Source organism: Lontra canadensis, unplaced genomic scaffold (genome assembly GCF_010015895.1).
Source record: "Lontra canadensis isolate GAN:19392208 unplaced genomic scaffold, GSC_riverotter_1.0 scaffold69, whole genome shotgun sequence".
NCBI lineage: Eukaryota > Metazoa > Chordata > Mammalia > Carnivora > Mustelidae > Lontra > Lontra canadensis.
In genome coordinates this window covers 7844387-7858818 of record NW_022631063.1, presented here as the reverse complement: position 1 = coordinate 7858818, position 14432 = coordinate 7844387, and the positions used below count along the sequence as shown (strand labels likewise).

The 14432-nt window shown below is 38.6% G+C and overlaps 1 protein-coding gene across 1 annotated transcript in view; it reads right to left on the bottom strand.

The window, feature by feature from the left end:
* LOC116880939 (myosin-IIIb-like) overlaps positions 1–10321 on the bottom strand; it is a 51251-nt gene extending 40930 nt beyond the window's left edge. Inside the window, exon 1 of the mRNA XM_032880428.1 lies at positions 10194–10321. Within this exon, the coding sequence (XP_032736319.1) occupies positions 10194–10270 (77 nt within the window). The 5' untranslated portion in view covers positions 10271–10321. The remainder of the gene's footprint in view (positions 1–10193) is intronic.
* Between the last annotated feature and the right edge of the window lie 4111 nt (positions 10322–14432).

Below are 14432 nucleotides of genomic sequence, written 5' to 3'. Positions count from 1 at the left end.
GCCCAAGGCTAAAAACACAGTCACATAAAAGGAGAGAAATGCGTACTAACTAGCTGTGTGGGTGGCCCCTGTGCAGCTGATGAAAGGCTTAGAAAGAAAATGAAGAATAGTCTAAGGTGAGCTTTGACTCTGGCAATAAAAGGACCCGATGGAACAAATTTCACATGATGCCCTTAAAACTGATGTGTTTACTGAGGAAGGGGGAAAAAAAACTAATCCAAAGGAGGAAAATGCTCTTGACAAATTCCTTGTTCATTCACCTGTATCTTTTCAGAGGCTCTAAGAGCTGGCATCAACACGGGGTCAAAAACAAATAGATGATCTCAATTCTTCCAGTGTTGAAGTGAGCACTAAACATCCTCATTCTGAAGTGTGGCCACTTTTTCCAGGGCCTTGGCTTTTTCCTTGTGCTTTACCTGTCACTTCTTTGATTAATCCAAAGCTAGACCTCATATATTCCAAGGTGGTTGTACACTATCACCCCTTCTTTCAATAATAGGTCATACATTAGACAAAATTACCATAAAATTTAGTCCTGTGCATTCAGTAGCTTCTAAATGCTCATTGTATGCAACCCCTGATTAGGTTCTACAACAAATATAGGTAAGAGTAACAAACTCAACTCTGCTTTTGAGGTTCTAAACTTGTTTAGAAAACCCTTATGACTTCTGGGGCAAAATGGAGAAATGAAGTCAGGTACTGACTTTCCTTAAATCTAAGTGCATGAACAATGTTAACAACAAAAAGCTGAAATCCAGCAAACAAAACAAAAACAAATTAGCAGCAATTAAATAAAAGAAATGATAAAATTTCATGCCATAATATTTGAAAAGCAGCATTCAGGGAAAGTGAGAGATAGAAAAACCCACAGTCACTGCTGTGCTCAACCATGCTCTTTCTTCTCCCAGAAGCGTGGTAGGTTTTGGAGATGGTGAGTAGACAGAATGCTAAAAAACCTTAGCAACACTCTTTATCTAAAAAGAAGTAATCAGAGAGGGAGAATTAACAGCAGGGAAATGAATCAAGGTTCATTCACTTATATATTCAATAAGAATTTATTAAGAAACTCTTGCATAATCACTCAAAACTAGGCTCCATGGATCATTAAAAGGAAGTAGAAGAAATAACCAGGTTCTATTCGAAAACAAAGTGCATTTCCAAAGATATGCAGGAAAGATGCCTCCTGCCAGGTGAGATGACCCTAGCTCAGCACTTGAAACAATATTTCAGAAAGAAGAGCAAAACCAGTATCCATCAACCATGACTGCACCTAATGCCTAATACCTCTACATCAGGGAACAAGATGAATAGGTCTTAGAAAGATGGACATTTCCTGATATAGTTACTGAATATCACAGCAGAGAGAGAATTTTTCAGTTACCCCAAAATAAAACAAAAACAACAAAATAAAGCAAACTCTCAGGCTGCCCTCCACAGCAACACTCAATACTTAACACAAAAAAATGCATAATCTATGTGTACAAAGTTCTGAAGGAGAAAAAGTTTTGAACAAGTATTTTTATGTTTAGCCAGATTGTTGTTCAAGTATAAAGACAACAGACATTTTCTGACTCAATAACTCAATGACTCTGTGAGTCTCACTTGAAAAAACAACAACAACAACAAAAAAATGACTTGAGCCCCAAATCCAGAAAACCAAGAGATAAATGTGGAGCTCTAGTAAAAAGTCTGATAGGGAGAACTGAACCTAGACACATTTAGAAATTAGGTTAAACGACAGTATGAAGTACATTTATTTCATACTGGCAATGTTACACATATCAACAATAAAAAGCAATAATAAACCAAATTCAACAGCTTGGGGAGAGGTAGAAGAAAAAATAAAGGCAGAATTTCCTAACATTTCTTTCCTTATAAAGATGATAAATCAAGAAATTAAGACTTAAGTATTTGAAATTTTAAAGTTAACCAAGTAAAATAACAATATCAGCAAAAATAAGGACAAAGTGTATGTGATAATTTTCTTATCCATCTCAGTAAGTAGTCAACAGATAATTGATTAATTGATAAGTAGAGGTTAAAACCACTATGTAAATTTATAAAAGAAATCTCTAAAACACCAAAACACAGACTACAAATTTTCAACATTATCATGAAAAAGTACACTTATTCACATTTGACACATCCATACACCATACAAAGAAGAGACAATCCATAGGGTAAGGGATGAGTTTGGGGTAGGGATGAAGGAATCATTAAAAACAGAAAATATGGGGCTCCTGGGTGGCTCAGTTGTTGAGTGTCTGCCTTCAACTCAGGTCAGGATCGTAGGTTTTATGCTCAGCAGGGAGCCTGCTCGTCCCTTTCTCCTGTACCACCCCCCACCACCATCATGTGTGCCCTGTCTCTCTTTCTCTCTCTCTCTCTCAAGTAAATAAATAAAATCCTTTAAAAAAAATAAAAGAAAAACAAAATATAATGTAAATTTAAAAGTATTCATCTTATAATAAATATATTTCTTAATGAGGCCGAAATATAGAACAAACCAAACTATAGAGATCCACATCTAAAATAAACTCTCCAAGGGACTCTTTATAACTCAGAAAGTTTAAAAGTAAAAAAGACATCAAAGATAAACCAGGAAAATGGTAAGGAAAAAGAAAAAAATTCATAATCTTAATATCAGAAAGGAGCAAATTCAAGGCAAAAACTATTAAAGAACATAAAGGGTTATTTATACATTCAGTAATAATAAGTAAGCAATTACTATGCACCAGGAAATGTTCTACACGCTATTAGAATCACTAAAGTTTAAGTCAATAATGTACTTACACATGTTATAAATCACCACCAAAACAAAGTGATGAAATTCATTAAAAAAAAAAAAACCCTAGAAGAAACCAACAAAAGACAATAGTAATAGACATGGTTAACCATGACAGAACAAGAAGAGACAAAGTAATAAGAAATATACACAATACAATCAATATGGCTAACCCATCAGACACATATCATATATATCTATAACTACATAGATATCTACATATATATATCTATAACAACATAGTTATAGATATATCTTATATATGATATATATGAAAACTTATTTTCAAGTACTTTTTAATTTTAAATTTAATTTTAATCAAAGAAGGAAACTTAGATTCATCATATTAACAGACTGAAAAAGAAAATCCATATGATCACCTCAACACATCCAGAAAAAGCAATTGACAAAATTCAACATCCATTCAGGATTTTTTAAAAAATGCTCAGCAAAGCAGAAATAAACATGTACGTCTTCAACTTAATAAAGGCATCTACAAAAAACCTAGAGTTCCCATCACGTTCCCATCATGTACATGTTTATTTCACCTTCAGTTTAAGGTGAAAAACTGAATGTTTTCACCTTAAGATCAAGAACAAGGCAAGGATGTCTGCTCTCATCACCTCTGTTTAACATTGCAGGGAAACCAGTGCAATTAAGGCAAGAAAAAGAAATTAAAAGCATCCACATTGGAGATTAAAAAGGAAGAAACAAATGGACTTTATTTGCAGATGACATGTTCATCTACATAAAAAATCTGATAGCATTTATAATAAGGCTACTAGAATTAGTGAATTTATCAAAATTATAAAATACAAGGTCAATATTTTAACATCAATAATATATCTGTATTACTAAAAAGGAAAAGTTTTCAACAAAAAATGCTGAGACAATTATATAGCCATATACCAAAAGAGAAGAGGAACCTCTACCTTTTTCTCTCACATACAAAAATTAACTTTAATTGAGCATAGAACAAATGTAAAAGTTTAAACTTCTACTAGATAAATATACAAGGATATTTATTGTAGCATTGTTTCTAATAGAAAACCAGATACAAACTTAAGCTCCATCATTAAAAAAAATCATGTAATAAACCATAATAATTACATAAAATGAAATACTATCAAAATACATGTAACCATTTAAAAGAAAGAAAATAAATTTTGTGTCAATTAATATGGAAAAAAATAACAAAATAAAAAATTATAGTTTTTAAAAATTATTGAACATCATGTAAAGATAACTTCTGTGTAAATAAAAAGAATATTTACATGTATAACTATTTTATGTGTATGTTTATGTGTATCTATATATCTGTATCTTTACATACATATTTTCTAGAAAGCTACAAAAAAAACTCTTAAACTTTAGGAAGAGGTACCAGGATTCAGAGAAATTAGAAAAGGTAAAGATTAATATAATTTTTAGAAAATTTAGACCTTTCTATACTATTCATTCTTTTTTTTTTTTTTTGGCTAGCGCATATATTATTTTATTTGAAAAGCTAAACCATTTTTTTAAGCAAATAAGAGCTCTCTACAGAGGAGATCATTCTGGCCCAGATGCCTGCTGAGGTCATGGGAGAAGAGAAACCATGTGAAGCTGTAAAAGCCCGTCTGAGAAGCAGAGGAAAACAGAGAAGGAAGAAACCAAAAGGACCATGCTAAAAAGAGGACTGGCAAGGGGGTTCACTACCAATTCTAAATCCAGGCACTCTGAGGCCTGCTAAGCTTTGTCTGTCCTTATACACCCATGAAATTTCCTACTGCATTCTTCTAAGAAGCTGCCTCTTCTCACAAGCAAATTTATATCCCTCACAAGTTAGTTTTAATTTCTAACAACCCCAAAGGAGCCTGGCCTGCACCCTTTTTGAATACCTTGCTTTATTCCACAGTGGAGGTGCTGCCTTACCTTGCTGAAAATGAAGCAATCTGAAGCATGTACCCGATAAACTCCTGCAGTCAGTCAGGCCTAGCAAGTATGATTTAAATAGAAACTTGTCCAACAACATTTTCTACTTGTGAGAAAATTTATGAAAAAGATTTCCATCTCTGCATATGTTATTCAGAATATTTTGTCTAAATGTTATAGTAAGCTCTGTATGAATTACAAATCATAGAGGAATGCTTTTAAACCCAGAGAATAATTTTTAAAAAGAAATCAGAAAAGTAAACAGTGAAAGTTTAGAGGAAGGGGAAAGTTACACAAATATCAAATATAGTAAACACCCAGAGACACCTCAAAAAAGAAAACACCATATAAGCATGAACACACTACAGTATAATTCCAAACTAACATATAAGCAAGTATGTGATAAAATTGTAAAGGTTGGTAAGAGACTAGAGCCATTTTTAGGAACTGACTTCTTAACAAACAGAACCTACCTGTACTAGGCTACATAGAACCATTCAAGTACAGCTTAGATGCCATCTCTTCTAGGAGGCCTTTCCTAATCTTCCCATTAGAGGTGACCTTTCCTTTATGGTCTCACCGTATCAATACTCATTTCTAGCAGTTACCACAATGCCTGACATTTACAGATCACATGTTGGTCTTCTCCAAGGGGTCTCCTAGAGAACAGGGGTCATGCCTTCATAATTTTTTATGCCTCATAGGCAAATACCCATTGTATAATAAGTGCTCAATAAATTGTTGAATACAAGATTAAAAATCAGAACTTTAAGAACCAATAAAGTTTTCCTAATTAAAAAACAACAGCTGTAGTTTCATAGAGCACTAAGAAAATGAGGAAAAATAAATGAAGAAAAATACGACAACGACACTCAAAATTCCACCATCCCAACTCATAACCACTCTTAACTATAAATATCATTGCAGATAAACACACAAAATCATTGATGCATTCATGTTACAACCTTGTTTAAACAAGTAACCTGCGATGACTTCAATGATAAATTCATTGTAGTCTAAATTCTTCAGTCAGATATTTAAGAAGTCAGCAACATACATGCATCCTTCCTTTCCTGTCTTAAAACTCCTTTCATTTCTCTGTATCAAGATTATGATGATTTTCAACCAAACCCCCTGTCATTTCCTGAATCATCCTTGGATGTAATTTTGCCCAAATGATTTCTACCATCAGAGTGTTCATTCCACCATATCCATTAATCACAAATCCTACCAGCCCTTCAAGAGCCAGCTCATGTTCCCTTATCCCTCCATGAATAGGCAGCTCCTTTTCCTCTGAAACTCTATAGTGCTTATATATGATAAGCCGGTCTGTGGTGTCATTTTGTGAATAAATCTCAACTGCCAAATGAGGTCCCAAGCACCATAAAGGCAGAGACTGTCTAATTCATATGAATCCTTTCTGCATTTACATTGGCTGTCACTCAACGAACATTTGTGAAACAAAGGAAGAGACGGAGTATAGTTAAACAGGGAGTGCTGAATGTTGGAGTCTCAAAGCAATGACTTCAGCTGATCCTTGAACAAAGTATACGCCTTGAATTAGCAGAGTGGGGATTGTGTGAAAGACATTCAAAAAAGAAAAAATAACAGAGACATTTTGGGCATTTCAATAAGCCCATCATTGTGCAGGGCTATTCCATATATTTCAGAATTGTGTGTCCCAGCTCATTATGTACCAGCCGCTTTCTATTGTGACAACCAAAAACATCCTCCAGCACTGCTTCCAGGTAAGAAGGATAAATTGAAGGCACTACAGAGGGGTCATGGGTATCTGGAGAGGGAATTCATGAGTCCTGACCATATCTGGCTGGAGCAAAAGAATTACTTCCACCAAAGAGGTGAGAAGAACACCCAGCACCATCCATCTTTGAACCCCTCATGTTGTTATGGAGGAAGTAAGTAAGTCTCCTCATCCATAACTGGAAATAATGAAAGTACTCACCACTTAAAGTTGTGTGGTAGTCCCAGCAAATAGGAAGCACAAAATATATCATTTATTATTACATTTTGGAAAAATCTGCTAGCTGGAAAAGAGGAATATCACTACTAGATACTCTTTTTACAACCTATAAAACCTCATCAATTGTAGGGAACATTTACTGAGTAAGTACTGGACATTGGACACTATACCAGATGGCATAGCTCCAAGAGGCAATAACTACTACTATTCCTATTTTACAGATAAGAAAACTGATACACTGAGAGCTTAAGGAAGTTAAGATGGGAGCCAGGATTTAAATCTTTTTGTTTACCCCACTCTGCTTCATTGCTTTAATAAGTATTGAATGAGCATTTGCTACTTATCTGGCATATTTCCAGGTGTTGAAGATACAACAATGATCAAAATAAACCAAAACCACACCTTCATGGAGCTTATATTCTAGTAGGGGGAGAGAAAAGCAACAAAATAAATAATATATATAGAGAGAGAGATTATTTATATATTTATAAATAATTAGTATAATATCATATATAATAATTATAATTATATATAAACATATATAATATATTGTATATAAATAATAAATAAATAAATAATATATAGATGATAGGTAGCGATCAACTTCTATGAGAAAAATAAAGTAGAAAAGGTGACTAGAAAGTCAGAGTGGGTGGTAGGCAAGGTGGTAGCAGGACCAGGAAATATTCACTGAGCAGGATACATTTAAGAAATGACAGGAAAAAGATGCAAGAGTAAAATCTGGGGGAAACTGTTCCAGATACAGAATACAGTAAGCACAAAGGCCCTGAGGCAGGAGTTTACTTAGCATATTCGAGGAACAGAAAGAAGCTAGTTGTGGCTGCACTGGAATAACCAAGGGAGAGAAATAGATGGTGGAATCAGAGAGATATGGGACAAGGAGGAGCAGATAAATCACATAGGTCTTTATCAGCCTTTGTAAGTTAAAGACCTGGCTTTTATTTAAACTGAGATCAAAAGCCATTGGTGGAATCTGAACAGTAGGGACATGATCTAATTTATGTTAGGTTACTTTGGTGAATATGCAGACAGTAGACTGAAGGAGGTGTCACTTGAAGATCCCTTAAGAGCAGTCCAAGTTATTATTAGCAGAAAAAAAAAGGAGCAACGCCTTCTTCAGTTCCAGCAGGTGTGATCACAATGGATTTTTTTTTTTTTTTTCAGAGCAAAGTGCTTGGGAAGCCTCTTTCCACCATATCTATGATGTCTTGTTGAATACATCAGTTGTAGGGAACCCTCATTCAATTACACAGCCACTGGGAGCCTTTCTTAAACAGGCTATCAGGTGCATCCACAGCGGCTGGCTAGAAATCCCTGCATTCTCACTCATCACTCCTCAGTGTTACCTTTTAGAACATGAACTTGAGCAAAGAACTGGTTGTCCGTTCTTAGTACAAAGTTGGTCTACTATAGTTGAGACATTTAGAACACGGTCAAGTGGTAAAAATACAAAGTCCGAAGAGAGCTAGGCTTAAGCTTAGCCAGATATTCCACGAAATGCATATTTGAGTACCCACTCTGAGCAAGCCATTGAAACTTTAAAATGCATCAGACTCAGTCCTGACCTAGCATATGGTTCATACAGTGAAAGGATACAGCTTAAATGCAAGTTACTATACAGCAATAAGTATACACTATGGACTGCAGACTATACACTACAGTTAATGTATAGTCTAACTATAAGGAGGGGGACGGTCCATCCAGCTGGGAGGATCTGGGGATGGCATCTGACTCAGGCCTTAAGAGGAACTGGAGCTGGATACACACCGATGAGTAGGGCAGATGGAGCAAAAGCAGAGAATGGAAAATGGGGGACTTAAGATGGGAACCATGGTTGGGAGAGTTTGGGAGGACCCAGACACACCCATAAAAATCCCTTAGCAACTTATTTAAAAGGCATATTCTGAGCTCACTCCCAGAAATTTTGAGTCAATAGTGGGTGGAAGAATCTATATTTTTATCAAGAACCCTCAAGTAATTTTAAAGTTTACCACTCAACTCCACACCTACTTTGAGAAACAATGGTGGAGATGAGTTAAAACCATCCCATGTAATTTCCCCTATTATTCTCTCTCAGATTATCCTGTTTATTTCCTCTAAGCATTAATTGCTACAGATACTATTTTTGCATCTACTTATTTATTTACAATTGATTTACTCCATAGAGTATAAGCAATGACTTTTCACCTTAGAACATAAGATTTCACCACAGAAAACTAAAATTATTTTTCTAAGTAAAAATAAGGATTCTACAGAATGTGTTCTATTTATTAATGCTGTTTCAGCTACCATGGTTTTTGTAAAGTACAAGTGTTTCCACAAATGAAATGCATTTTTAGGCAGGTAAATGAGACTTTTTTACTGATAGGTATCACCCCCAAATTCATATACTGAAACCCTAATCCCCAATATGCTGGTATTTGAAGGTGAGGCCTTTGGGAGGTCATTAGGTCATGGGGGTGGAGACTTCACGAATGGGCTTCCTACCCTTATAAGGAGACACTAGAGAGAGTGCTCTCTCCCTACCATGTGAGGACAAAGTAAACCAGTACGTGGGTTCTCAAAAGAACTCAACTGTTCTGGTACCTTGATCTGGATTTCGCAGCCTCCAGAATGATGAGAAATAAATTTCTGTTGTTTAAGCCACCCACACTCTACAGTATTCTATTGTAGCAGACCAAACTGATTAAGAGAGTCAACAAGCTACACCATGGATCAAAATGGAAAACTATGATCCAATCATTGAAGGCTATATATGGATGGGAAGAAAATCTTTAAAATTTGCAAGATTTTTTTTCTAACAAGTGCCAAATTATTTCACCTGTATGTAAGTAATTAATCAGCACTCCTGTGGACAATCAATAAATCCTGTCAGCTCTGCTCTAAATACAAATTCCTGAATATGGGTATCTGCCACAACCACCACCACTGCCCCACAATCAGGGCCACCGCAAGCCACCAAGGAGCCTTTTGAGCAAATGAGAAAAAAGACTCCTCGCCAGCTCAGCCAGGCCCCTCCGCCAGGGAACCAAGCACAGCACGGCCACCTCCTAGAGGAGACCAGGCCATTCTTGTCCCCCCTGGCCCACAGTCTCGGGCTCCATTCCGGTCCTCGACTTCAGTTCTCACCTCCTGCAATACCCCACCCCCGGCCCTCCCCCAGTCTGCTCTCCACGCAGCTATGAGTGCCATCTTTTTCACAGTTGTGTAAAATGCCACTGCAGCTAGCACAGGATCCAGCCTTCTCCCACCGTGACCCGAGAGACCCCTCTCTCCCTTGCTGCGGGTCACTCGCCACCGCCATCTTGCTGTCCGCGCAACACGCGGCATTCCGGGCCACCTCGGGGCTGTGTGGTTACCCTTGTTATTCCCAGGCGGGAAACCTCCGCCTGCTCCTTCCCGCCCTGCAGTTCGGAAACCTCCTTCCCACCATTCACAGCTCCATTTGTTTACCTCGGCCTCTGAGGAATCTTCTGGAACCACCTTACTCACGGTGGACCCTGAGGCGGGTGGGCGGGAGTGTGTGGGATGGGCTGGGGTCCGGCGAGGCGTCCCCCGCAGCCGTCCATAGGCTGCAGTTGGGACAGGAGTGAGGAAGAGCGCCGCCTGAGGAGGGAGGCGAGCTCTGTGAGGGGCTCTTCCGGCAGAGTCCCAAGCTGCAGCAGAGAAAGTCTAAAGTTGGTTTGTGTGGGGCTTCTCGGCTATTGAATCTTACGTTGGACACTCCATTTGGGCAGGTGGCCCTGATGGGGTGAAGGAGCAGGGAGAGGTGCTAGGCGAGCACCCCACCACGACGAGGGAGGCCAGGAAGCAGGAGCAAGGCTAAGAGGAAGGTCTCCCTTCGCCCCACTGTGCGTGCTCGCGAAGGGAACCAAGTCTGGCTGCTGCGGACAAAGCCGGTAACCGCACGGTGCCAGGCTAATTCCAGAGCAAGAAAAGCAAGGGACTGCACTGAATTGGAAAGCAGGACACCTGGTCTGCCCCGGCAGGCTTAGCTTTCTGGGATCCCGGCAAATATCTTAAGTCTCTTCATCTCTTTGTGCCTCTGTTTCCTCTTCTGAAGAATGAGGTGGTTGAACGAAAATCACTGTTTCTCAAAGTTTCCTGCAGGCACTGCTCACTGTACTTGCTCACACCCAGGCCTGCTGACACCGAATCTTAGGCAGGGTGGGAACTAGCATTTTACAGGGCACCCAAGGTGATCCCAATGATCTCTAAGTTCCCTTCTCTAACGTTCTATGAATTTTAAACCTTAAACCTATACAAATATTGGGGGTAGGGGTGGAGAGTCATGGCATAATTGAATTTATTTACTATCATTCAAATTGCTATGTTACCAAATCACAAATCAGTCACGATGTTTCACTCACTTAGGAAAAATACACAACCACAGCTATGACCAATGATTAACTAAATGATTAGATTTTTCACTTCCTCACCAAAGCATGGGGAACTTTATCTTAGCTTTAGCTGCCTTAAACCTTTCCGAGTGAGATACATTAAAAATAAGTGCAAATTACTGATGACTAATGCCCTTCAATTTGGCCTCAAGCTGAGAAATTCTGTGCAAAATAAAGTGGTTTATAATCCCACACATCCGTTCTATTATAAACTGCAGGTGGCAAATCAAGTGGCTATGAACAATGTGTGTGTGTGTGTGTGTGTGTGTGTGTGTGTGAAAAATCAATATTCAAGGAGGGTATTTCTTCACTCCTTTAAATTCCCCTTTAATGGGAATTTAACAGCCCAGGCAAAAGGCAGATAGATGCAAGCTGGAAGCTCCAGGAATCTGGGTGGTGCCTCATAAAGGCCTGAGGCTAGAGTGGTGGTGTGTCCCCCCTCCGCCAGCTCCCCCACCTCTGCTGCACACCAGCCCAGGCCAGCTGCGCCTGCCCTTTGCGGAAAAGCAATCTAAAGCAAACACAGAAGCAAGCCGGAAGGAAAATAATTGCAACTCACACCAATGACCTATTTTCTGAATCCAGCTTATCCGAGATTGGTTTCTCAGTCCAAAAAGCAGCAGAACACTTCATGGCCAGAAAATGGTGTCTTTAAGGAGTGTATGGACCAAAATGTATGACAGACACATTGTCACCAGAGGACTCTTTTCTGACCGAGGTTCCAAGTGGTGTTGGGCTCAGGCGGCTATTGTGAGAGGGGCTGGTAAATCTACGAAATCCTTGGTGGCTTTGCTTCCCTGCTAGCCAAGATTAACATGATGCTAATGGCTTGTGAACCTGATCTGCTTAGTGTCTCCTACCAGCAGAAGCAGCAGAATCAAAACCATCTTCCCAAGCCCCACATGCACATCATATAATATCACCAACTTTATATTCCCCCCACTTGAGGGTGCATTACCCCTTCATTCCAGACATGATACAAACATCTTCTTTTCCTAAGTCAAGCGCTAAGCAAAGCCCGTAGGCAGACGCACCTGTGAGTTTCTGATTTGGCTTCCCAAGGAAGGAAAAGTGACTTTCAACAGCATTCAGTAGCATGCCCTGGGCTGTGTGCAGCTAACAGGACAGAGGAGGAGCTAGGAACAGGAAAGCAGGGCCTGCCAGCATACAGTGAGCTCCTTTTCTGGTCAGCCAAGGTGGCATGGAGGCCCTTGTGAAATAAGCTGAAGACTGCAGAGCAGCAGACAGCAAGAGCCAAGTAACTTTGCATTAGCTGCATCCGTAATTTCTGAGGAAGAGTCGATTCAACCTGGAACTGAGCTCCAGTGGGATGACTTCCTGGAGTAGATAAACAGGCATGGTTGTGAAGGAAGAAGTACAAAGGATTATCGTGCACAGTCAGGAACGGCACTCAGAGAATGCAGTTACAAGAGCACGGTTTAGAGAATGAAGATGTACATCTTTGGTCAGTGCAACTTTTTGTGTTTCCATTTACTGTCATTAAGAATCTTAAGAATAAGGATAACGTGTTCTGTGTTCTTGTATTCCTCATGGTGCACATAAAAGATGCTCACATTTTGGCTTATACAATTACAGCATCGTATAGTTGGACTGAACTTTTTGGTCATCCCATTTGTGTGCCAGATGAATAAATGAATGAATGTAACAGGATATGAAGAAGACCTGGTTCCAGGAGGAGAGCCAGAGGCATAATCAGGAGATGAAGAAGAATTGACATGGGGAACTTTCAGGCAGCCTAGAGGGTTAAAATTTGATGCCAGCTGTTTTTCTCGGAAAAGAGCAGAACAAGAAGGGCAGCAGGACACAGTTTCAAAGGTCACTGACTGCCTGGTCAAGAGGACCAAGCTAAACCAACTTTGCCAGAGATTTTTCCCTGGCCCTTCCAGATTATAGGGTCCCAGTAATTTATCCTGCTTTCCTTCCCACCTCCCCACCTCCTCCCTCAACCCTCTTACAATACTTATTAGTTCAAAGTGAACCATCTGAAGGCAGGGACATGCCCCTGCAAATGGCTGAGAGCTCGACCTGCTCCAGATAATTGTTTCTAAGAAACGAGTTATGATGCATTCCCAGGGTGAGTGCAGTAGTGGCAGCCTGACAGCCATTTGCATAATTTCTCATCTGTAACAGGCCTCAAAAATAACAATAGGCAAACTGGATCGAATCTATTAATTTTAAATTTGCATGAGCTGCTCTTTTTAATGGAGGTAAATTCTAAGCACCATGAAGTTTTTAAATCCACGAATTACATAGTATAACCTTTGTTTTCTCCAAGGAGACATTTTGCAGAATGGACACTTAATTTGTGTTACTATAGAATCACCAACTGATTCTGGAATGTTCAATTTCTCTGGAATAAGGTTGGAAGGTAGCTTGTTTAGAAAGTTCATCTATGAGTGGCAGGGAAAAAAAGGTATCAAAAATAATAATATATAATAATGGTATCAAGATAATAATAATGGTATCAATAATAATATATCAAAAGTAAGATATAAACACATCAAGTAAGCAATGACTCAAGAACCCTGAAGCAAAAGAATGTCATAGATGACTTTTACAGTTGCTGACATCACTACACGGTCAGTGACACACGGACGGGGACTATGCCTATCAGGTCACATACTTCCAGGCCTAACAAAAGACCAGGCATGACTATAAGATGTTGAAAGAAATGACTGACTAGATGAAGGATTGAAGAATGAATGTGACCTATTTATATAACAAAGGTAATCCATATACTTTAAAAATGTATACGTAAGATTTATTTTTCCAAAAACCTAAAAATAGCAAGAATGTCATCGTGTCCATTCATATGTGCCTACATGTAGACAGAAGTGTGCCCAGACCACAAGCAAAAACACCTTCAGAAGGTAAGTACATCAAAAAGAAAGCTTTAATTTTTAAAGTCTTTAAACAGCAGAAATATTCCAAAACTAGCAAAGCATATTATAACATTTGAAAACAAATTACTGCAGATTAACCTTTTAGTCGCCTTCATCTATTTATGGAACGCCAGGCACTCCACTTGATGGTTAAAGAATTGAAAAGCAAGGGGAAAAAAGCTTCCTTTTGGGTTTCTTCCCCTGGATAATTTTTCCAAAGAACATTCTATTAAGTTTTACTCTAAACAGATGCATTTTTTGGCAGGGCCAAATAATCCATTTTCTGCTCTATTTTAATATCCGTATTTTCATTTCATGGGTTTTATCCCTCAATTCCAAATGACATTCTAAGTCAAATGAGAACTTAACCAAAGTCATCAGCTGGTACTTTTTGAAAAAAGTAGATCTCATTGGTAAAAGGAAATAAG